At 33.4% G+C, this 23715-nt stretch overlaps 2 protein-coding genes across 2 annotated transcripts; one reads left to right on the plus strand and one right to left on the minus strand.

The window, feature by feature from the left end:
* On the plus strand, positions 411-6589 carry LOC109715837. Its single transcript, XM_020241031.1, has 6 exons — positions 411-725; positions 1197-1289; positions 3193-3316; positions 3804-4098; positions 4968-5022; positions 6057-6589. Exons 1-6 carry the CDS (start codon positions 552-554, stop codon positions 6129-6131), a joined length of 816 nt encoding a protein of 271 aa, XP_020096620.1. The 5' UTR covers positions 411-551; the 3' UTR covers positions 6132-6589.
* On the minus strand, positions 7446-12929 carry LOC109714933 (probable plastid-lipid-associated protein 12, chloroplastic). Its single transcript, XM_020239686.1, has 11 exons — positions 12456-12929; positions 11854-11907; positions 11418-11492; positions 10872-10991; positions 10164-10355; positions 9665-9748; positions 9477-9572; positions 9010-9063; positions 8817-8896; positions 8047-8157; positions 7446-7787 (listed from the first exon to the last, which is right to left on the minus strand). The coding sequence occupies exons 1-11, from the start codon at positions 12807-12809 to the stop codon at positions 7709-7711; spliced, it is 1299 nt and encodes a 432-aa protein (XP_020095275.1). The 5' UTR covers positions 12810-12929; the 3' UTR covers positions 7446-7708.

Raw genomic sequence — 23715 nt, forward strand, 5'->3', positions numbered from 1 at the left:
TGCCCTAGGGTATGTTTGCTCCATCATAAGTGGAGGTGGCGAAATTATTTTCAATAGTAAATGTCTATGTCTGCTTCTATTATTTAGTTTGTCGAAAATTAAATACTCTTATATCTTTAATTTCTCAAAACATTGTAATTAACCTCGCCAAGTCGGATGACAAAGCCATTATCTGAAAAAAAAAAAAAAGAAGATAAAAATGTAAATATTATAATTATTTTTTAAAAAAATTTAGTAGAATAAACAAAAATAAGAATAACTATAGTTTCAAAGTTATTGATTATTGTAAATTCAGGAAATTATAGGCAAGGACTAAAATGAAAGTATTTTATATGCACAGCAAATTAGCAATTTTTAACATCGAACCTCAAAGTTTGAGGACCAAATAGAAATTGGATCCAAGTTCGGATACTAGTGGTGCAATTTACACCCTAAAGAGGAAGAGAAAACCTCGTCCTTCGTTTTCACCACCACTCCCTTCTCTCTCTCTCTTTCTCTCTCTCTCCTCTTTTCCTCGCTCAAATGGTCTCCGATCCCCGAGGTCGACGACGATGAGGCGAAGCTTCGCCGCGCCCTCTCCTCCCCTTCGTACAGCTATGAATCATGTGAGAGCCGCGCTCCTCGGCGCCCGCGCCGCGCCGCCGCAGCCGCCGCTTTTTGCCGCCGCGGCGCTCTTCCACTCGACTCCGGTGTTGGAGCGGAAGAGGAGGACCCAATGGCACTACGTGAGTTCGATTCCAACTTGTTCTTCTCTTTCCTTTTTCATCTACTTGCTGTCTCGTCGCTCTTCGTTTTGGTCCTCCAAGTGTTCGATGAATTGCGTGTGAGAATAGGCTCTCGAGTGGGAAAATTTTAGGGCATTTATGGATTCAAAGAATGGTTTTGTTTGCTTGAATGTAGAATTTGTTGTTGAGATGTGGGAAAAGCTTGCTCTTTGATAGGAGTTCATTGTAAAGCTTCCTAACTTTCTTAATTTTGCATTGTTTATTTGGGGTTTGGCTCATTATGAAGCAAAAAAGTTAACACATATGGCAAACTTGGGGTTCTATGCTTTATTTTGAATTAGGACTTTTGCCTTTCATATCTGAGATATGGCTTCCAAGGCTTATTGTATTTTGTTGATTATTCTTAGTGCATGTGATTGTTCTGTGTCGAAGAGAAACAAACATTTGATCACTTGCCATTATTTTTAACAGAGATTCAACTACTATGCAAAACGAAGGAGAAATAAAGAATCAAAAACGACGTTGCTACGAAATATCTCCGATTATGCTGAATACCTTTTTCAGGTTTGTGTGGAATCTTGTAGACTTTTGAATCATTCACAAGTTTCTTTCAATACTTCACTATCCTTTCAACCCTATACAAAAGCTATTTACTATCTTATGTGTGGATTTTTGGTTTTAGGTTTTGTAGTTGTTTATAAAAATTTGTCAATTTTCTTTTTTCTAATTGTTAAGTTGTGCTGTAGCTGAAGTGCTGAACCCATATTGCTGGGAAGGGCTGATGAAATTTTGTCAATTGGAGATGTAATAGAAGTGTTTAAAATTTGTTTGCTAGCATAAATGATTCAAGTATGAGATCCATGCAGATCAATACATTCAATGGCGGTGTTTGACTGTAACGCAAAGGAGGTCGTACCTTGTGAATTCCCTTTATCAAGTATACATCAAACTTTACCTCATTCTATCATTCAGCATTATCTAGTTTGACCAACCGATTTTCCGAGAATATTAAGTTTCCGTCTGGAAGACTAGTGCTTCCAGAAGTGAGTCAAGTGACATAAGTACATACTTCCCTCAACCTAGCTCCTGTACGCTACTTACTGTGTAGTATATATATTATAGATTAAGGATGATCAATTGGTTTCTATAGGCGAGGAAACAATAATGGGAATGTTGTTTCTATTCAAAATAATAAGAGTACCTTTGATATACGTTATTTTCTGAAAAATGTGATATATCATTGGTCGTATGCATGTCGTTTCTGTATATCCTAATTGGTCTGAGTCTTGTCCTGTCACGTATCCCTAGTCTGTATATGTGTAATCTAGGTTGAAAGTCCTACCTTCAGACTGAGAGAACTGAGACTGATTGGGCTACTATAACAACCTTTTTATGGTCATTGAAGGTTGAAAATATGGGCTTAGTATTTTCTTTGTTAGAGGTGATGCAAGCAAAATTAGTTAATTAATTCGGATTCGGCAAAAATTCAGTACGGGTATAATTTGAATAAAATTCGTATCTCAATTTTTAAATTCGTTGAAAAATATGGCTTGAAAAATGAGTTCGCCAATTATTCGGATACACCATTTATATGGAAATTATACGTTCACCAATTAAAATTCGGGATAAAAAATTCAGCTATTAAACTAAGATTTTTTCTCTAGATTTATGCTACTAGCATACATTGCTATAAATTCTTAAGAATATAAAAATAGAGAGTTAAGAAATAAAGTAGATTAAGTAAAAAAAGCAATAGAAAAGTTTATTGCCATCTCCATCTTCATCTTTTTCATGATCCACATATTCCGGAAGTTCATGAAGTTTTTCAATAATTCGTGAATAATTCGGGAATAATTCGGAAAGTGATTTTATCCAAAAATTTTATGCGTTTTTTCGACTGAATAGTTCGGCATACGCGAATTATTCGCGAATAATAAATCTAACCCAAAAATTTGCGTTTTATTCTGATTTTTTGGGAATAAATCGCATACGGACTGTTTTATTCGGATTTTCAATAATTCGCAAATAATTTGCGAATTAACTAATTATGAGCAAAAGTAATTGCAATAATTTTTCTTCAATTGATGAAATTTGCTTTTAAATGTTGAGTGTTTGTTCTTAGAATTGGTTTTCCAATTTGCATTTATAGTTGTCGACTCAATATAGAAGGTAGTTTTTTATATGTCTTTGCATATCATATATTCTATGACAATTGAAACTAGAACAAGCTATGTGACAAAATGAAAGGTAACATGGTTGTTACTTGTTAGGTTCTCTTTATGCATTTAGAGATCCTTTTGGGCAACTTAGTTGTCTTATTTGGTAAGATCCCCGAACTGTAGTTTTTTATTTCTTGCTATCCAGTGTGCATTTTTTGTGATTTTAGTGTTGCTAATCATTGTAGTTATAATTTTAACTCTTTTCTCATTCATGTTTCCTATATTTACTATTTCTGCTGAAATCTCAGAGCTGGAGAGATGAAGAAGAACATAATGAATCTCATGGCCCTTCATGGTTTAGAGGACACTATTGGGTTAGGGGAACAAATAAAAATGGCCTTCATTCAAACAAAGGAAACTATGGAAATAATGGTAAATTATTCATGATTCATTTTTACACTTCTCTATTATTGACTTAATAGGAAAAAAGAGATGGCACCAGTTCATACGAACTTTTGAATTTATTAGACTGTTTTTCTTTTCTTTTACTTTATTTTCTAGAAAGGTGTGTTAGTCCTATGTTGTGGACATTATTGTGAGATAGCTATTCGGTGATAATTACAAATGTAGTTAAAGACTTCATTTCAATTTTGTATTCATAATATTCATTTGTTAAATTTGGAACTTGGCAGATGAAATTATAATTAGGGTCGAATTTCAGGGACTTAATCGTTAAAACTGAGACTTTTGAGTCCTAAATAGATATCAAATTAAACTTAAGGGAATAATTGAAACTCTTAAGGACAAAATTGAAATCTGGATCAGACTTTAGGGATTAAATTTCTAATCAACCCTACAAATTTATTTTGAGGATGAAACTCATGTATAACTGGCAAATTATTCCTGCTTCTTTCTGTAGGAAAAATAAGACTTGAGTTTTGTTCAAGTGATGATGATGATGATAGTGATGTTGAGACCATCTTTCGTTCTACGTTTGGAGGCCAGCGATACTCTTATTGGTCTTTTGATAGTTCTGAAAATTTTGGATGGAGGAGCTCTTCTAACCGTGCTTATCACGAAAGCTCCTCTAGGGATTGGAGATATGAAACAGATGAAGAAACCGATGCTTCCACTCACTCTGAGTTAGCTTCTGCTCGGCAAGCTCTTGGAATGAGTGTTTGTGGTCCCCTAAAATTGGAGGATGTTAAAAGCGCGTAAGTTCTCTGACCACTATTGGTACCACAAGGAAGCTGGTGCTACTGCTTGGATGAACATTGGAATTTACTAGCACTCAAGATTGTTGGAATGTTGGTGTGCTTTGAATTTTAAAGCACATGCCCAAGAATCTTGATTGACTTCTGGCTGTTGAAAAGGCAAAAGCACCGGCCTTCCGGTTCTATCACAGTATTCAATCTCAATTTTTTCTCTTTATACTCTCACATGTCCTTTCAAAAGCTGAATTTTGCGTATGCTTTTGAAAGTATTTCTTATTTTAATTTGTGGCATGAACGAAGTTAGTTTTATTAGAGAAATTTTTTTTTCACTTATGCATATGTTGTAAGTACAAAAGGTGTGTATGTGGGAATTAAGTTTTTGAAAACCATCTCTCTCTATCTTTCTCTCTCGTTATATATATATATATATAGAATGAAACTAGAATACTTTTGATAGTAAAAACAAATAATGTTTACTATCTGCCTTTTAGCCCTTGGATGCCTAGGGTTTAGTGGTGGTAGTAGGTGGAATAGTATTGATCCAAGGGCTAGAAAGCAGATAGTAAACATTATTCATTTTCTTTTAGTACATTCTAGGTGAACTCTCTCTCTCTCTCTCTCTCTCTCTCTCTCTCTCTCTCTATATATATATATATATATATATATATATAAATTCAGATTTTGTGGGATTACATTTGTTAATCGATATATTTTATGGGCCTGTATATGTAGATTTATCTTGTTATCCTTATAATCGTGATTCTTCTTGCTTTTTGATTTTTGCTTATCATATGGTATGATTGTGATTTAAATGCTTACTTTCATTATGGACTGGTGATATCTTTTAGTTTGACTTTTTATTTTACCAGATATCGAGCTTGTGCTCTAAAATGGCATCCGGATCGTCACAATGGTTCATCAAAGGTGAGCCTGGATATATGTGCTTTCATTTTTTCCCTCCTATTTTGACCTAAACAAAAAATTGTTAGTTCTAAGCTTGGTAGAGGATGAGGGTTGGCGTTTAAGTTGCATGGTACATTTAACTTATGAAAATTATTCCACACGTCATATTCATAATGAGTTAGTGATTCCATAACTAATACTATACCTATACGAGAGTTTTTAGGACCAAGAAAGGCATTTGAAGAATGCTTAATTGTTTGAAGTGAAGTTTCTGGATTTGTTGAGTTGGTTATCTGACTTTCTGGTGTCATGTGACTCATGCTATTGGGCCCATTTTGATAATGTTGTGGCTAAAAGCACTATTTTTATACTATGGAAGACCTGAGAAATCCAAAAGCGCTATCAATGTTTCTTTCTCTAATGCTTTAAAATTGCGATTGCAACTGCCACTGGAGAAGCATGTGGTGCTTCTCTACATGCTTCTCTGGTGGTAGTTGTGACTGCAATTTCATAGTGTAAATAAAGGGAAGATTGAAAACACTTTTAAAATTTTTGGGCCTTTCATAGTGTAAAAATGATGCTTTTAGCCACCATATTACCAAATTAGGCTTAGTATGATTTCATGAATAATTAGTAGGAAAATAGAACGAGAAGTCCACCCTCCACATAAAGAGAGGTAGCAGATATTATATGCTCTATGCAAAGGGCTTCTGAGAATCGACATTAAGGAGGCATATGGATATGTAAGCTTAAACATTAAAGCATTATTACCAGCCTAATAGATGAAAGAGGGAGCAGTCTTTTTGAGACCTATAACTTTATGATGCTTTTGAATTTTTGCTGTATGTAAAAAATGAAACTGATTTATCTTATTCATCAGAAGGCTTACGGTCAATATTTAGAGAGTATTTTCTGTTTTGAAATTTATGATTTATCTTGACATATATTACTTTGCGTGCAATATAATTTGAACCAAAAAGTTTGTGCTATTTAGTTCTCATTCTTTTGATATTGGAGCTTGTAGTGCAATTTAAGTATTATTTATGCATGGACAGGTGGCAGCTGAGGAGAAATTCAAGCATTGCAGTGCAGCTTACAAGACACTATGTGATAGGTTAGCTACAAGTTAAGATAAAAGGTTTTAAAACATTGAAACCCATTTCGGATATCATTCTTATGCAAGGGAGGGAAATAATCTGCGAAATTGGATATGATGGAGAGCGCTGCACCGACATCTATTTCCTCGTCAGTTTTTTATTGTAACAAAGAATAAGTTATCCACAAAATCTTCAAGTAGAGAGGGATTTCCTCTTGCGGTAAATTTAGCGTACCATTTGAAATGATGTTTTTAGATATTATTGTTACTTAAAAGCTAGATTAAAGGCATATAAGCTACGTTCCAATCTGTGTTGAGACTTGGTGCTTTTGTTCAGTCATTTGTATCTAGAGCTGCTGGTTTAAGAGTACATGATTAAACTTGTCACGGAAATGTGTTGCAACCGGATAATGAAAGAGACTGTAGCATTCTTATATGTGCAGTTTCGCAAAGAGACTCATATCTGGTATATAGAGAATTGCATTTACTGAATTTCTTGTTTGAAGCTTCGTGAAGTTTTGGTAAAATAGAATCAGTCATGGAAATTTTGGCTTTATTGTGTATCATGTGTGATCTAGTTTGTTGTGGAGATTCTCTAGAAAAGTAGGTACAAGAATTTGCAATATGTTGTTGGGTTTCCTCTACTACATAAAATTCTCACTATACTGAAGCTAGCGAAAAGGGTAATCTCTTGATTTTGTTGTTGTTGTTGAAGAATAAAGCTACTACATTTAGAGCTTGTTTGGTTCAATGGTGGAATTGGAATGGATAATGAAATGGGAATGAATTGGAATGGTAATTGGAATGGCCCACTCCCCCAAGACGTTTGGTTTATTTGTGGATTCGGAGTTGGAATGAGTTATTCAAATTTTATTGTTTGGTTCGTGTAAACTAAAAAAATTATAGGATGCTATAATACTAATTTTACTCTCAAATATAAATTTATATTATTTAAAATTTATGAAAAATATAATACTATTCTCTAATAAGTTTTTCAAAAAAAATATCAAATTTATTTTTAAAAACTTTTATTGATGTGAGTTAGGGATAGGGTTTTGAGAGAGGATAGGTTTTTTTTTTTTTTGATGAGAAAGGGATGAAAAGAAGGAGGGTGAAATGGTCACATGGGTTTCGAGAACTTAGTGGGCTTTCAGAATAAAACCTCAATCCGGACTAGAAGACCATAATCAAGTTGAAGCTAATGGGCCATTCCCATTCCAGTCCGGAATAGGAATCCCCAACCGATTCATGCGAACTAAACAAAATTAACCGAATTTGATCAAATCGATTCCCATTCCATACCCAAAATGGATGAACCAAACAAGCCCTCACAGTGAAACGCCTTTCATGCGGAAATCCAAATGGCACACAATTGCTTACAGTGAAAAGGTCTGCCAATCTGTTTGTTTTATGATTTTCAGCATTAGATTTTTTAGATTGCACATCAACCTACTAATTCAAGCTTCACTTTGGATCACTCAAATAAGGCCACATTTTGAAGTGCCTCATGATTTTCTCTTCTAACAGGGATGAGTTATTTTACAGCAACAAAATTCTAGTAACCTACCCTTTAATCCTTGGACATATGGTACTCCTTCAATAAATATATTTTCAATTTTTCGTATCGATGCGCAAATGAACAAGTGTGCCCATGTCACCTCTGGTAACTCTGATCTTGTTGTCAATATACCTGCAGGAAGATGAAAGCATCACTAATAAACTTCTGGCACAAGTTATTTTCCATAATGCAAACAATTTTGTTTATGAGACAACACAATTAATCAAAAATAAACGACATGATAAGAGCTTTTCGGAGTTGCATATCGCAGATACAACTTAACAAAAATTGAATCCATTTAGGAATTCAACATGGATCAGATTCAAATGTGGCTATTAGTAATTCCTTTTTGTCGTTCTTTGAATATTTTTATGGCAATTGGATAGCTTACACAATTTCCATGTCGAATTTCTTTTCGGCATTTAAGGGGAGCTTCAGTGCACCAAGCTGAGCCGATCCTTCATTCATTGTTACACTGTAGGTGTTTCTATCAGATCCTTTGCTGCAAATAAAGCAAAAGATTAATCCAATATAACAATCCGTATTTTTACATGGATGAACATCAGAGGCTAAAATATGATGAGTTCAAAACCAAATTCAAGTTCCATGATACCTGTTCTAAAATCAAATTAGACAACGTGATGTGATTTATGAGTTATATAGAATTTAACAAAGTGCCTATTTAAAGCCTTAGGGCCTCTTTGGTCCAGCTAGAGCTTCTGCAAAAGTGTTATTTCAGTAGAGTTGATTTAAGAAGCATTATAATTTTTCGTTACAGCCTTCTCAGTAGCATCTTGTTGTGGCAAAAAGAAAAGCTTTAAATTGGAAATTTTGTTTTCCTGCTCAAGTTCTTGTTTTAGCTTCTAATCAAAGTAAAAGCTCCAACACATTTTGCTAGGTTCTTTCATCAAAAGCTACTAGTTGTTGCAGTGAAGAAACTATTCCAGAAGCCAAGCGAAACATGAACTTTTTGTCTGCAAACTAAATTTTCACAAAGCCAGTAGTCTTATCAACATATATCACACTGCAATGGTCCTTAGCGCACACACATAGACCTTTTACTAGATCCTTGACATTGGAGTAAAAAGTATGAAAACAATTAAAAGATCAGTGAGGAAAGAAAATGGATAAAAAATAGTTCTTAAAACAGCATAAACTCACATCAGAGTGCCACTTGCTCTAACAGTTAGACCCAGAACAGGAATTACTACATTCTCTAGCTTCCCATCTTCCTTTATTATCTGCAAGGAAACATCAGGCTGCATAAGAATTGACATAAACACATTGAGTATATGGAGGCTTAGTTTCCTTTATTAGAAAGTATTTTGCTTTTGAAACTTGTTTTGCAACTAACCTGCAAGCCCTTGAGACCATTGGCAGCAATCGATGACCAACTTTCATCTTCTGACTGAACGCAAAAATTTTGAAATGATATCAGTAACGATTACGGTGAAATAGTTAGATAGCCTTTTGATGAGTTACTGGAATCTGAGTTAATTGATAGATAAATTGCATTTAATTTGATATATCAATATGTGGTCCGGCTAATGCTGGGGAATTTAGAACTATTATCGTCAAACTCAAATTTAAATAAATTCCTTCAAAAGTGAATGATCAATTGTAGGGACACTGAGAACAACAAAACCAAAATTGATCCTTTAAATACTCAAATTATCGGCAGTGAGTCTTCTTCTACGTGTATCTATACATCGATGCATGAGTGCGTGCATGCATTCCAATAGTCATTTACATATGTTTCTATAGATAGATAAATATATGCAAAGCATATGCAAAAAGTTGCTTGGTTGTTCAAAATTTAACCTGTGAAGCCCACAACAATTGCCACTCTCCCTCGAGAGTTCCCAAGTGACCTCCTTCAATCTCCTTTTTATTTAAAGCAATGAGTTCATCTATAACCTGTTTAGCATACCAATTAGATCATAACTATATGAACCATAATTTACCGAACTTATGCGCGTGTACAAATTGTTCACGCCGTTAGGTCACACCTCTTCAACTCCTGTCCCAGAAGATATGGCTGATAGTAACCTTTGTCTTGGTTCGGTTTTCTTTTGTAGCACAAATGTTGTTCCCTGCACTATATATTATTCAATAAAGAAGAGAAATAAAAGTATGAGTAGCTCACAAAAAAAATGCATGAATAGATATTTCATACATAGTCCTGCAAAGTTACCTACATATGCTCTTGAATGACTTAATTCTTGCATATATATATATATATATATATATATGTATGCGTGCATTTACCAAATAGTTAAACAGTTGGATCACTCCCGAACATACGGGTGTGTGTGTAAAAATTGAACTTCTGACAGGCGTATACATAGGGCCAAATTCTAAAAGATGATTTTGCTGGGATACATGCATGTAAAAGTTCCAAGTAAAAATAACAAAGTTGAATAGGTGTTTTGTGCTAAAGAGATAGATGTAAGTACATGAGGATGTATGAAGATTAAAACAATTGGACAAATATGATAAAAGTATTACCTTATTCCCTCTTGAAATTCGCATGTTTCCGGTATGAGATAAGTAAGTCGTGTCCAGCCACCCCTTTGCTTCATCTCCGAGAAGCCTAAAGGGCACCGGATACGGAACCTTGAAAGGCAAAAATTTGAAGGAGAATGCTGCACGGTCGAATCGGAATAGGATGCGCTTCCCATCTTCTACTGTTGCTGCTGCCTTGGCGTAAATTCGAAAAAAAAAATCATTTTAAGTCGCAAGAAATCTAAGGGGAAACAGAAGCCAAATTGAAGTTAGCATATCACTCGTGTGTCTTCGTGTTGTCTAGGATGGGATAATACACATTAGTAGCTTTATCACTTTGTTGAACAAATAATAATCGTCAGAGAAACAAATGCCGACGCTGAACCTCATTTATAAAGAATCATGTAGTCTTTTTAGTATCAAAAATACTGAGCAACACTGTTCATCTTTCATGCAAAGGGTAAAGCTTATGCGAATTATCTTAGACCAGTTTGCAAGAAAAAGTACTCATCATGTGAAATCCAAAATCTATGAATGAAGTCTTAATTAGATTAGCTACATATATAAAGGAAGAGCAACTGAAGGAACATATGGAATTCACGAAGATGAGTATATGTAACTACACATTCAGAAGAAACTTGGTATAACAGTTCGTAGTAAATGCTTCTGGTTTCTTTTTTTTTTTAGCCCCTTTTGATGCAAAATAACTACCTCTACTTTAAGTTCGCCAATTGCATCTGAGAACATGACGATGTTGGACACCCTTGGATCATCTGTTCTAAGGTAGACCTCCTGAAAGATCTTGAAAAAATCAACTCCAACGAATGTCCTCTGCAAAATATACGAAATGTGAAGTGAAAGAAATCATAGTTTCAAATAGTGAAAGAAAGGGAAAATAGAGAATAAATAAGGTTTAAATGAAGGTATATTATCGCACAAGTTCACTCTGATAGATTTACCAAAAGGTAGGGTAATAACTTCAGATAAAAATCACGCAGAACTTCATGCTTCGGAACTAAATATTTCCCTGAAAAGTGGCAGGGATTTTATCTTTACGGAGGGCAAATTCGAAACTTTCAATGATGAAAGTCTTTTGATCAATCAATCAATCATATTTTGGGAACCACTGACAAGAATAAGTGAAGAAAACTTGTCTAATCAGAAATTTTGCTTCATTGCGATGGTCGAGCACAGTGGTTAATTGAACAGTGTCATATGTTTATTGCAAAGCATGCATGCTTTATAATGTTTCCTTACCTGAATTGGAGATGCAGTTCCAGGTCTTGTAGTGAAAATGAGCTGCCAGCAACCCTCAATCAAGCTGGAACTTGTCTGCACAAAAAAGATTCATAGATATCTTTTAACTGCAAATTCTGTAACTAGGACTATGACAGTATGAGTGTATCAATAAAACATCTACTAATGCATGCAAAGAAGCATATGAGTGAATCTGTTCTAAGTCAAAAGTACTAAACTATTGAAAAAAGTTACTTGAATCGAAAATTCCCAGAAAAGATATGAATTGAAGAACAACACTAGTCCTTGGTAGATCAAAATGACTAATCAGCTTTATATCATTTAGATCATTGCCCATAATTTTAGTACCCTTTTAAATGTAGAAATGATGATAAAAATGAAGGCTCATTAATTTACCCTAAGTTATAATAAGATTAATAATGTATATGGAACTCACTGGATCAGGCACACCTTTCAGAGTTTCTAGGGTTTGCACAGCACGCTCGACCTCCTGTAAAAATGTACACAGCGTTAGATCCGAACTGTTACTCAAAAGTTGGTCTGATAAAGAAAATGACTCAGAAATAGTCTTTTATCATTGAGCACTGAATTTGATAAAGCTATTACGTAATAACGGAAATCGTGAAACCTGGGCCTACTCTATGGACCGACGCAGAGAAAAAAACAGCCTCTCTGTAAATGGAGAAATTTGGCGCAATTCCCCCGAACTTCTAAATTAGACATCCGAACGACATTCGGGTGAGTTCTACAGTTAGAGGGAAAAAATTGTTGTGTGCACTCAATGCATCCGTGCAACTACGAAGCACAAAATTCCCCGATCCTCACCTGTTTTATTTTGTATTTGTAAAGCCTTAATAGTCTCATATCGAATGAAAAAATGATTCTGATTATATTATAAGAAATCTCGCACTCTAGTAATAATAACTGAACCTTGGATTATTATTATTATTATTATTATTATTATTAGCGGGTTGGATCGTTATATTTTCAATCCAACCATCTGATTTCGATCCCCGGAATATAAAGAGGAGAGAGTGCCTGGAGCTGCTGCGGAGAGGCGGCGCGGCCTCGGCCTTGGATTCCGAGAAGGGCCTCGATGAGTGCGGCCTCGGGATCGGTGAAGGAGATCTCCTCCTGCTGCTGCTGCTGCTGCTGCTGCGCTCGCTCAGTGAGCGAGGATGAGATCGGGCCGATCGATCGGCAGAGAGGAGGCGGCGGCGGCGGCGGCTTCTTCCGGCCCAATCTCCAGAAGAGGCGGCCGCGCGGGGCAGAAGGCATAGGGGTTGAGAGGCAGCAGGCGGCGGCGGCGGCCGACGGCAGCGGCGGAAGCAGGGGAGGAGGAGGGTGATGAAGGCGGAGGGAGAGATTCGCGGCTCTGCCTGCGGCTGCCATGAGGAGGACGACGATGAAGGAGGAGGAGCCGGCGGAGTTTGCCTCTTCTTGTGTAACAAAGCGCGCGAAACGCTTGGATTGGCTGAGAAACTGACACGTGGACGCAGAATCTGAAGGCCGTTATCTTTTGCCCGAAGAAATTAAAAAGTTGCTCTTTTCCAACACAAAAAAAAAGTAAAAAAAAAAAAAAAAAAAAAAAACACACACACACACACGCACACAACAAGCTTTAGATGAACAATAGTAACACTCTTTTAGTCAACAGTATAGATAATTACGGACTGTTTCTTACGTAAGCAACAAAGGGCTTAGTTGCTGGAGTAGGACTACTGTGCTATAAGGAGTACAACAGTCCTTATACTTTTAACTTTTTAATTATCTATTAAGTTTGATCGGTGGTTAGAATGAGAGAGTGAGAAGATATTGAAGAGAAATTCAAGAAAAAGAAAAATTGAAACACTCAATTTCTCTCCAATACCTCCTTCCTCTCTCATTCTAACCACCCATTAAATTTGATGGGTGGTTAGAAAATTAGGAGCACAAGGACTGCTGTGTTTCTAATAGCACAATAGCCCTGCTCTAGTTATTGATACCTAAGATTTTCAAGTTCGAAATATTCTACTATATTTTCAATAAAGTTTTTTTAAATAAAATAAACGAAGCGGGAAGCTTGCTATCTATCTCTTAAAAAATAGTGTAGATAAGTTTTTTTAAAAATTTTTAGCATTAAAAAGAGATATATATATATATATATATATAGAGAGAGAGAGAGAGAGAGAGAGAGAGAGAGAGAGAGAGAGAGAGTGAGGCTACTATGTTATCGGAAGTATGGAGCCTTCCGTACTTCCAGCTCGTTTTCGATGTTGCGACTTTCGAATCGTCGATCGGCTCCGTTAAACTTGATCTAGAGTATTTGGAGTACCTAGAAAATAAATTTTATTATTTTTCGATATCATTTGCCTAGTGATCGAATGGGCTCAAAATCAACAAATTTCAATGGCCGTAGTGAGCCGTTTGCAAGTTTAACGGTGTAGAAATATCCAAATCACGTGAAATTTTGATAGAAAATTCTTTATACTATATAAAACAAGATCAATATCTTTGATTTAAAATTTTAATGTCATATTATTACATTTTGTAAGATTTTTATTTTCAGCCGTTGATTTTGAGCCCCTTCGTTCACTAGGCAAATGATATCGTAAAATCATAAAATTTATTTTCTAGGTACTTCAAATACTCTAGATCAAGTTTAACGGAGCCGATCGACGATTCGAAAGTCGCAACATCGAAAACGAGCTGGAAGCACGGAAGGCTCCGTGCTTCCGATAGCATAGTAGCCTCACTCTATATATATATATATATATATATATATATATATATATATATACATATATATATATATATATATATATATACATACATATATATATATATATACATATATATATATATATATATATATATATATATATATATAGAGTATATATTGTACAATATATAATTAAATAGTGCAAAATTAAAAAAATATTATAGACTATATATTATATTATTTGACACATGTTGTACTATTTTTATAATCTGTTGCACCAATCAAATTACACCACATATAGTCAAATAATATAATATTTTTATTTTTTTTAATAAAAAAATTAAAAAATAGAAAAATACAAGGAGGAGGAGGATTTTGACATTCTTTTCCTTTCCCTTCTCCTCCTCCAGTTTTTGGCACCCTGCCGCGTCGAACTGCGTTGCTACTCACGCCCTTACATACCTTAGCTATCCGAGCCACGTTTGAGTCCTCGCCGTCATCGTCGGTGGCAGCGGAGATGTGGTCGAAGTATGGGGAGTGTATGAGTGGTCGAGGAGGAGGAGGAGGAGGAGGAGGAGGAGGGAGAAGAAGCGGGAGGAGCAAAAAAGAAAATGAAGACAGAATATGACTATTTTAGTCATTTTTTAAAAAAAATTCGATCTATATTGTAAAATCGAAAAATATGGCACAGAAACACAAAGCCGTTAAACTCTGTAAATGAAAAAACCTTGAAACAAAAAAACTTTTTAACTGACTGTCCTTAGAGCAAGTGGTAAAAGACTTGATGGTTGGTATTCGAGATTCCAAGTTCGAATCCTAATTGATTCACATTTCTAGCTAAGTTTATTTTTAAATGAAATAAACGAAACGGGTAGCGTGCTACCTGTCTCTCAAAAAAAAAAAAAAAAAGTTTGTTTTAAAAAAGAAAATTAAATTTTTATAGGAGTTTTATTAATTTGATATGACTTGGTTTAGTAAATCTAGTTTCACCTACGAAAGATAAAGACGTTTTATTTTTTTTAATTTTTTATTTAGTTACTACAATCCTAGAATCATAATTTATTTATAAAAAATTAAAACTAAAAATAGTGAGCAATTATTTTACTTGTACAATATCATAATAAGTTATAATATTATAATAAGTTATAACAGTACAAGAATTATTTTTTAAAAAAATTATGTGGATAGTTTGGTGACGATGCGGACGTTGAAAGTTTGGTCTTACGTCACTTCAAATATGACTTGGCCCAATCCGACCTCACGTCATTTCGAACGTGATTCGACCCACTTGGTCTCCCTCCACAGGGTAGGATGTTCGCCCATTTAAGCCACCATTTAAATAAACAATTTCCTCCTCGGTATCTGCATATACTTGCAGCATGCGGAAATCGAACCCGCTAACCATTAATCCCAAAAGCTCAGTCGTTAGAAATACACAACCAATTCACTTAAAGTGTATAGATACAACGCCCGCGGATTTCGATTGTGACTCGGTCTATTCAGCCTTATGCTCGAACATGACTCGGTCCAACTCACTCTCACGCAATTTTGAACATGACTCGGCCCACTTGGCCTCCCGCCACATGGCATAATGTTGGCCCATTTAAGCCAACGGCGTTAAATTTAAAGTATTAAATTTGATACTAAATTTTATTATTAAATTTTATAAAATTAAAATAATAATTAGATTGGATAAAATTTTTAACTAAGCTAAACAAAAGTTAAGAAGTCTAAACAAGTAAGGAGCTGATTTCAAAATGAATTCAAATAAAAAAAAAAAAAAGATAAGGAGCCTAAATTATTAAGGAGCTGATTTCAAAATGACTAATCGATGAGGAGGATGTCCATGCATTTCAAGCTAGCAAACTTTTTAGCTTTTGCTTGGTGGCTAGATGGGTGCCGCTTTGCCACGCAGCGCCGATTTGCATTGTCCCCATACTATTTAGTTTGGAGATGATGTCTATATAATTTTTATCCTGTAGGTCAACCCCACAATCGGGGCAGGACTACAGGAGAAGGCGGCGGCAGTAATGCCTCTAAGTTTTAGAAAGAAAGAAATTTTTTCATATTTCTAATTTGATAGGTCGCGTAGTGGTTGTTATCTCAGTTGCTGACTAAGAGATCATATGTTTAATCTCCTATTAGAGTCTTTATTATCGGACATGTGATTATATTTAGAGCAGTTTTTTAGGTGCGCCGACAAGTTAAAAAGTATCCATTTAGGTGGATAATAATTTGAGGAAAAAAGAATTAGGTGGATTGTAGGACTCTTTACCACCGCATATACTTACAAACAAATTTTACAATACTTTACAAATAGCATACGTGGCGGTATTTAATTGGTGTAGAAGTGTAAATCAGGATAAGATCTGCATAATTTATAATTTCAAGATTGAAATCCAAACATTAAGTTGTAGAATCTGTAAAATACCACAAGATAAGTATTGTAAAATTTGTTTGTAAGTATATGCTCACATATTTCTGTGAGGGGCCGCGGAAAAAAATGTTCGATCTTTGTCTTACAACAATATGCTGGGAACTGTGGAAGAAAAGAAACAGTCGTATTTTCAACGGACACCTCACTCGAAGTGACGAAACTGGAAGGAGAGNATGATAGAACTTCCAAATTGACGATCGGCTCCGTTGAACATGATCTATACCACTTGCAGTGTTTAGAAATCAAATTTCAAATCTTTTCGACATCATTTGCCTAATGATCAAAAGGTTTCAAAATTTGTAATTTTAATGGTCGATAAGAGGCGTTTTCTCGTTTAATGGCGTAAAGATATCCAAATCAATTGAATTTTTGTTAAAAAATTCTTTAAACTATTTAAAACAAGATCTATACTCTTGATCTTGATTACAAGACTCCTATTATCATTTTTTAAAGAGTATTCATTTTCAGCTATTCATTTTTTTGTTTACTTGATGGATAAAAGAAAATATCGAAAGTGCGTGAAATTTGATTTTTAGGTAGTTTAAATGGTTTAGATCATATTTAACGGAGCTGATCGTCAATTTTGAAGCTCTATCAACGAAAACAAATCGGTAGTAAAACGGCTTGTTTACTACCGGTAGTATTCTAGCTCAACTCTATACATATATATAGAGTAGGGCTGCTGTGCTCTCAGGAGCACGGAAGCCTCTGTGCTCCTGAGCCGTTTTCGATGATGGAATTTTCGAATCGACTGTTGGCTCCGTTAAACTTGATCTAGCGCATTTGAAGTTTCTAGAAAATAATTTTTGCGATTTTTTGATATCATTTACCTAGTGATCGAAAGGATTCAAAATTCATAATTTTTAATGGTTGATATCTGCCGTTTTCAAGTTTAACGGTGTAGAAGTATTCAAATCAGATGAAATTTTGATACAAAATTCTTTATACTATCTACAACAAGATCAATATGTCTGATCAAAAATTTTAGTGCTATATCACCACTTTTTATAGAATTTTTATTTTCAGCCGTTAAAAACTATTGATTTTGAATCATTTCGATTGCTAGGTAAATGATATCGAAAAATCGCAAAAATTATTTTCTAGAAACTTCAAATACGCTAGATTAAGTTTAACGGAGCCGATCGTCGATTCGGAAACTCTATCATAAAAAACGGATCAAGAGCATGGAGGCCTCCGTGCTCCTGAGAGCACAATAGCTCTGCTATATATATATATATAGGCTGGGATTGGTTTCACTTAAAAAAAGAGAAACAAAAACAAAACAAAACGTTAGATCGTTTTGAATCAAATAGGCCGAAATTTAAGTCATCTTTTGGAATGACATAATATTAGAATAAGATTTTATTTATTTATTTATTTTATTGAACATTTTAGCCCCAAGTGGTAAAGAACATGATAATTAATATCCGGTAAATATACTTCACATTTTCAGCTAAATTTGTTTATGAACAAATTAAATGACCCTATGATGTAGGGGTGAAAACGAATCGGATATGGTCGGATATTTGACAAAACTATATCTACATCCATTTTTTCTTTTCGGATACAAATTCGAATATGGATATACATCGGATACCAAATTTTTGTTGCCATATCGCTAAAATGGATTAAGATATGATCGAATATTTTTTCGGATTCGAATATGAATTGAATATATATTCAGATAATAATAATATACATTAATATGCACATATCTATCTATTACTATATACTAAAGTAGAATCCTTTATGAACCCTATGTGAGAAGCTGACACGTGGCTTTCTATATGCTTGTCACGTGTCAAGCTCAAATATAGATTTTTTACTTTAGGAAAAATAAAATATACTAAAGTAGAATCCTTTATGAACCCTATGTGAGAAGCTGACACGTGGCTTTCTATATGCTTGCCACGTGTCAAGCTCAAATATAGATTTTCTACTTTAAGAAAAATAAAATTTGATTTTTTAAAGAAATAATATTTTTTACTATATTATTAAAAATCACCTATAATGAAGGGGATTTTATTTCAAAGTCACATATAATTATGTTGAGATATTTGAGAAATTCACGGATATTACGTTGCGAAAGAATTGGCGGGTGCGGATATTACGCGTGAGAAAGAAAATATTTATCTTTATTTTTATTTCAAAGTCACTTATAATTACATTGAGATATTTGAGAAATTTACGGATATTATGTTGCGAAGGTTGCGGATATTATGTGTGAGAAGGAAAATATTTATTTTTATTTGGGAATAAATTATTGCAAGCTCAAATATGAATTTTCTACTTTAGAAAAAATAAAATTAGATTTTTTAAGAAAATAATATCTAATTCATGGATATTACATTGCGAAAGAATTGACGGGTGCAGATATTACGCATGAGAAGAAAAATATTTATCTTTATTTGGGAATAAATTATAACTTAGTTAATTATTTGAAATGATTAGTTGAAAATTACTAGACATAAAAATATTAGTAAAAAAGGATACATGTATTTTTGGAAAGAGAAAAAAATTCAAAACTCACGTAGTACAGATATAGATATTGCATGTCACTTCCCTACTATCACTCCTTCTGTAATTTTTATTTCGTAATTTTTTTCCCTACTGTCATTCCTGTAATTTTCTTAGTTCTTAAATGTTGATGCTTTAAAATAGAACATATTATTTTCATTTTATTATTTAAATACGAAGCAAATATTAATTTTTTTTCTTGGATGTCTTATTGTTCTCAGGATATGGCACTTGGGTATGATTCTATACGTGACATCACTCTTCTTAGAGACAAATGGAAAATCAAAGTCAAAGTGATTTGTCTGTATACTATGCCTGAATTTAATCGTCCAGAGGTGGTGAATAGCCTAGAGTTAGTTCTTTCTAATCAAAATATAAGATACGGCTTTCATTTTCAAATTGAACATACGTTTGTTTTGCTTTTACTAAAAGATACTACACAATTTGTTTATTTTCTATTATAGGGTGATAGAATACATGCAACGGTAAGAAAAGCTTTACTAAACAAATTTAAATGTCTTTTCACGGAAGAAAAAGTTTATGTGATCAACCAGTTTGGAGTGGGGCAGAGCAGCGGCTCCTATAGGACCACTATACATTCTTACAAAATCAATTTTCAATATTCTACGGTTGTACGTGAGATGGAAGATGTTTTGACAATATCAAAGTATGGATTTATATTTATCTCTTTTGATGAAATACTTGCTAATGTCGCTGATGACAAATATTTAGTAGGTAAGAGTTGTTACATGCATCAAATATTTAATTTTTAAAATTCAATTTTTAATATGTGTACCTACTATATTGATTCTTACATTTTATTTTTCTAATTTATCAGATGTCATTGGGAAGCTTTCTAGAATTAGTATAATGGAAGAAAGCTGCAAGGACGGTAAAGAAACAAAAAAGATTACGATACTACTTAAGGATGACAAGTAGGTGCTCATAATTATAAATATATCTTTTGAATATTTATATTTTTTTTTTCAGTTAGCTGCTTATTATTATAAATAGATAACTAGATTGACAGTTATATCCAAAACAAATTATATTATATTTATCAATCTGATAACTTTATATTACGACACTCATGTCTACATCTTAAATAACGGTACTTTACGTTCTTTGAGTTTTCTTGCTAATATAAATATAAATATAAAAATTATCTATAAGTAGCATTTGTAGTATAATGATCATTTTAATTTGTATTTTGGTCATTTAGTAATTTTTTCTGTAAAACTTATAGTAACAAGAAGCTGGGTTGCACATTGTGGAGAAGGTTTGCTGAAGAACTTCATACTTATAGACAAGTAGGGGATGAAGCCTCTGTCATAATTATAATGCAATGGTGCAAGATAAAAGACTTTGCAGGTATCTCATTTATTCAAACTTTGGATATTATTTATATTCTTACTAATTATACTAATTATTGAATATCTATGAGCAACATAGGTTCACGTAATATATCATTCACGTAATATATCAAACTCTCTTTATGCAACCAAGATGATGATCAACACTAATATATCAGAAATATTGGAGTTCAAAAATAAATAAGTTAACCAATAACCTTATTATTTTTTTATATATATATTGTTCACTTACATTAAAATATAAAATTTAGGATTGTAAGCGGAGAAGTAAGTCAATCTATGGTGCTTAGTGAAATTTCAACTCAATCCACTATTTCTCTAACGAATGACTTCCTAAAAGTATTTCAAAAGAAAACTCTGGCTGAAATTCAAGAATGCCAACAGGAAAATAAGTGTAAATATCTTATCCATATTTATCGTTTTAATACATTTTGTTCTCTTATTCTTAATACTGAATATATATCATTTTTTCAGCCTTGTGTATGTGTCACTCTAGCAACTGTTCTAAGTGTTGAGACTTAGCGTGGCTGGTACTACAATTCTTACAAAAGGTGATTCCTGATGAAACTGGATTCTATTGTGAATTTTGTGAGAGAATGGTAACTTGTGTTGGACTAAGGTGAGAATTTTTACTTCTGCACTTGATGTATATGATTTAATGTGATATTTTTTTAACAACAACCTACAATATGCATGCTATGACAATAAACAAGAGTCAAGGTTAATCGTTATTACATGTTGGCTTATATCTACCTAGACCGATATTCAGTCATGGTCAGTTATATGTTGCAATATCTAGAGTTCGAAGCAACGTCAGATTGAATATTCTAATTTGTGATAAAGATGATTTGTTATCTAAAACTACAAGCAATGTGGTTTTTAAAGAAGTGTTTCAGAATTTAAAATAGGTGGACGGTTTATTTTTCTTCATATTATTTTAAAATTTATAATTTTTCAACCATTCAACTCGGTCATTTTATTTTTTTACATAAATTTAGATATTTTTCTGAAAAAATTCACTAATATTATGATATTTATTATTTTACTTATCTAACAATTTATCTATATTATTATTGGAGTAGATACTTTCTATTTTCATGTAACAAAGTTTTTTTTCTTTATATTTTCTTGAAGACAAACATCTATATATTTTTGAATCTTAAAAGTTTGTATTTCTCTCATATACGTGTCCTTACTCTAATTTGTGTCAAATATGAAAGTTTAGTTGATCTCATTATATGCTTAAATATTAATGTCATTTGTAATTTTTCACATCAATTTTAGTTATCATTTTGTTTTGCACATCAATATGTAAATGTAAATTGTTTTGCACACCAATTCATAGATAATAGAGCATGGTTGAATTTTGCTTTTTACTTGAGTATTTACTTTGCTCCATAATTTTTTTTCTCTACCTTTTGTACTTTAATATATACTATAATTAAGATTGATAGTATATTTCTTTATTTGTTAAAAAAATATAATATTAATTAGAATATTTTTTTTTATCATCACATACTAACTTTTGTTATTTTATATTATTATTTTATCCGTGCATCGCACGGGTCAAATACTAGTACAATAAATGAGAAATACAAAAAATTACTTTATTTTCCTACCTTGTTTCCTCACTTTATATCTTCACATATAAAACATATAACAATTCTAATATATAATTTATTATAAAATAAACTAATAACACAAAAAATTACCTTATTTTCTCACAACATGTATTAATTGTCCCTCTTATATCTACACAAAAAGCAATTAAACTTTCCTCATCGTCCTCTTCGCAGATGGTGGACCTCAATGAGTAGGGTGAGAGAGCAGATGCCAGAGAGAGAAAGAGAGATAAAGTTTTGAGATTAGGTTTCGTTCATTGAAACCGACCGTCCCTAGAGCAAGTGGCAAAGGATTTGGTGGTTGGTATCCGAGACCCAAGTTCGAATCCTAGTTGATTCACATTTCTAGCTAAGTTTATTTCTAAATGAAATAAAACGAAGCGGGTAGCGTGCTACCTATCTGGCTATCTCTCTCTCTCTCAAAAAAAAAAAGGTTTCGTTCGTTGAAGAGAAATCGAGCGATCGATTCTAGAGGAAAGGAATTTAGGCGGGCTAAGTGAGCAAAATTGGAGCGGGCGGATCCAAAAATATAAAAAATATAAAAATAATAGTACGAAAAGTCCGAATATCCAGATCTATATCCATTTTTTTTCGGATATTCAAAAAAAATTAACTCTCTAAAACCATATCTATATTGTATCTATATCCGACTGGATCTGAGTATTTTCTATCTAGATCCAGATATTATCGAATATGGATACAGATATTTTTGGATAATATCCGATCCGGTTTAACCCCTAGTATGGTGTGTGAATCTTAAGCGCTAAATTTATTTCTAAACAAATTAAACGACAGAATGGTGTGAATTTATTTCTGAACAAATTAAATGACGGTATGGTAGTGTCTGAATCGTAAGCGCTAAATTTATTTCTAAACAAATTAAAGGATAGTATGATGTGTGGATCGTAAGTGCTAACCAACTATCAAATTAAAGGTAGTAGGGTGCCTAGATCGTAAGCACTCGTCACATCTAAGGGCCCAAAGACAGTCACTTACGAACTTCCACGTGACTCCATCTATCTAACCGTTAGGCCTATTATTTGGCCTCTTGTCATTAAGTTTATTATGAATCGCAACTCCACTAAACTTATTGGGCTCATTTAACTCAATTCCTTAGTTTTCTAGACCTAATATCATGGAGTGAAAATTAAAGCTATTTTAGCTAACAATAAATAGTCAACATATGAAAACTCCCTCACTTGGTGCTCACAGTGCGTACATTTCCAACAATTTTGAGACAAGCCATAGGCATAATTTAACCGATAAAATATTATCATTTGCTGGAAATAATAATAATCCAAATTTAATTAAAATATAGTTAGAGATAAATTTAAGTCTTTTATTTAATTATAATTATAATTTATAATTATCTAAAGTAAAAATTAAATTTATCATCTGTTATGGCTTGACAGCTATATATAGTTAGACATGAATTAAAAAGAGAAAGAAGCTACAGTAAACATAGTTGCGTGGATGTTACATAGAATATCGTGCGTTATATAATCAGTATCAGTACAAATACCAATTTCTATAATTTGTATCAGAGCAAATCACGTTTTCAACATCATTTAAGCTTAATCTGCTCAGTAATGGACCCATTCTGACCCGTTGCCATCCCAAACTTTTTTTTTTCTTGAGAATCGTGTTC

Source organism: Ananas comosus, linkage group 9 (assembly GCF_001540865.1).
Source record: "Ananas comosus cultivar F153 linkage group 9, ASM154086v1, whole genome shotgun sequence".
NCBI lineage: Eukaryota > Viridiplantae > Streptophyta > Magnoliopsida > Poales > Bromeliaceae > Ananas > Ananas comosus.

Bases quoted from the DNA above. Each gene is read 5' to 3' on its own strand.
- LOC109714933 (XM_020239686.1), bottom strand. From the start codon at position 12,809: ATGGCAGCCGCAGGCAGAGCCGCGAATCTCTCCCTCCGCCTTCATCAC. The intron at 10,356-10,871 runs GTAGTTATTTTG...ATTTACGCCAAG, and splicing joins TTGGCGAACTTAAAGTAGAG to GCAGCAGCAACAGTAGAAGA. The intron at 9,573-9,664 runs GTGTGACCTAAC...TATGCTAAACAG, and splicing joins CTGGGACAGGAGTTGAAGAG to GTTATAGATGAACTCATTGC.
- LOC109715837 (XM_020241031.1), top strand. From the start codon at position 552: ATGAGGCGAAGCTTCGCCGCGCCCTCTCCTCCCCTTCGTACAGCTATG. The intron at 726-1,196 runs GTGAGTTCGATT...TATTTTTAACAG, and splicing joins GGAGGACCCAATGGCACTAC to AGATTCAACTACTATGCAAA. The intron at 1,290-3,192 runs GTTTGTGTGGAA...CTGAAATCTCAG, and splicing joins ATGCTGAATACCTTTTTCAG to AGCTGGAGAGATGAAGAAGA.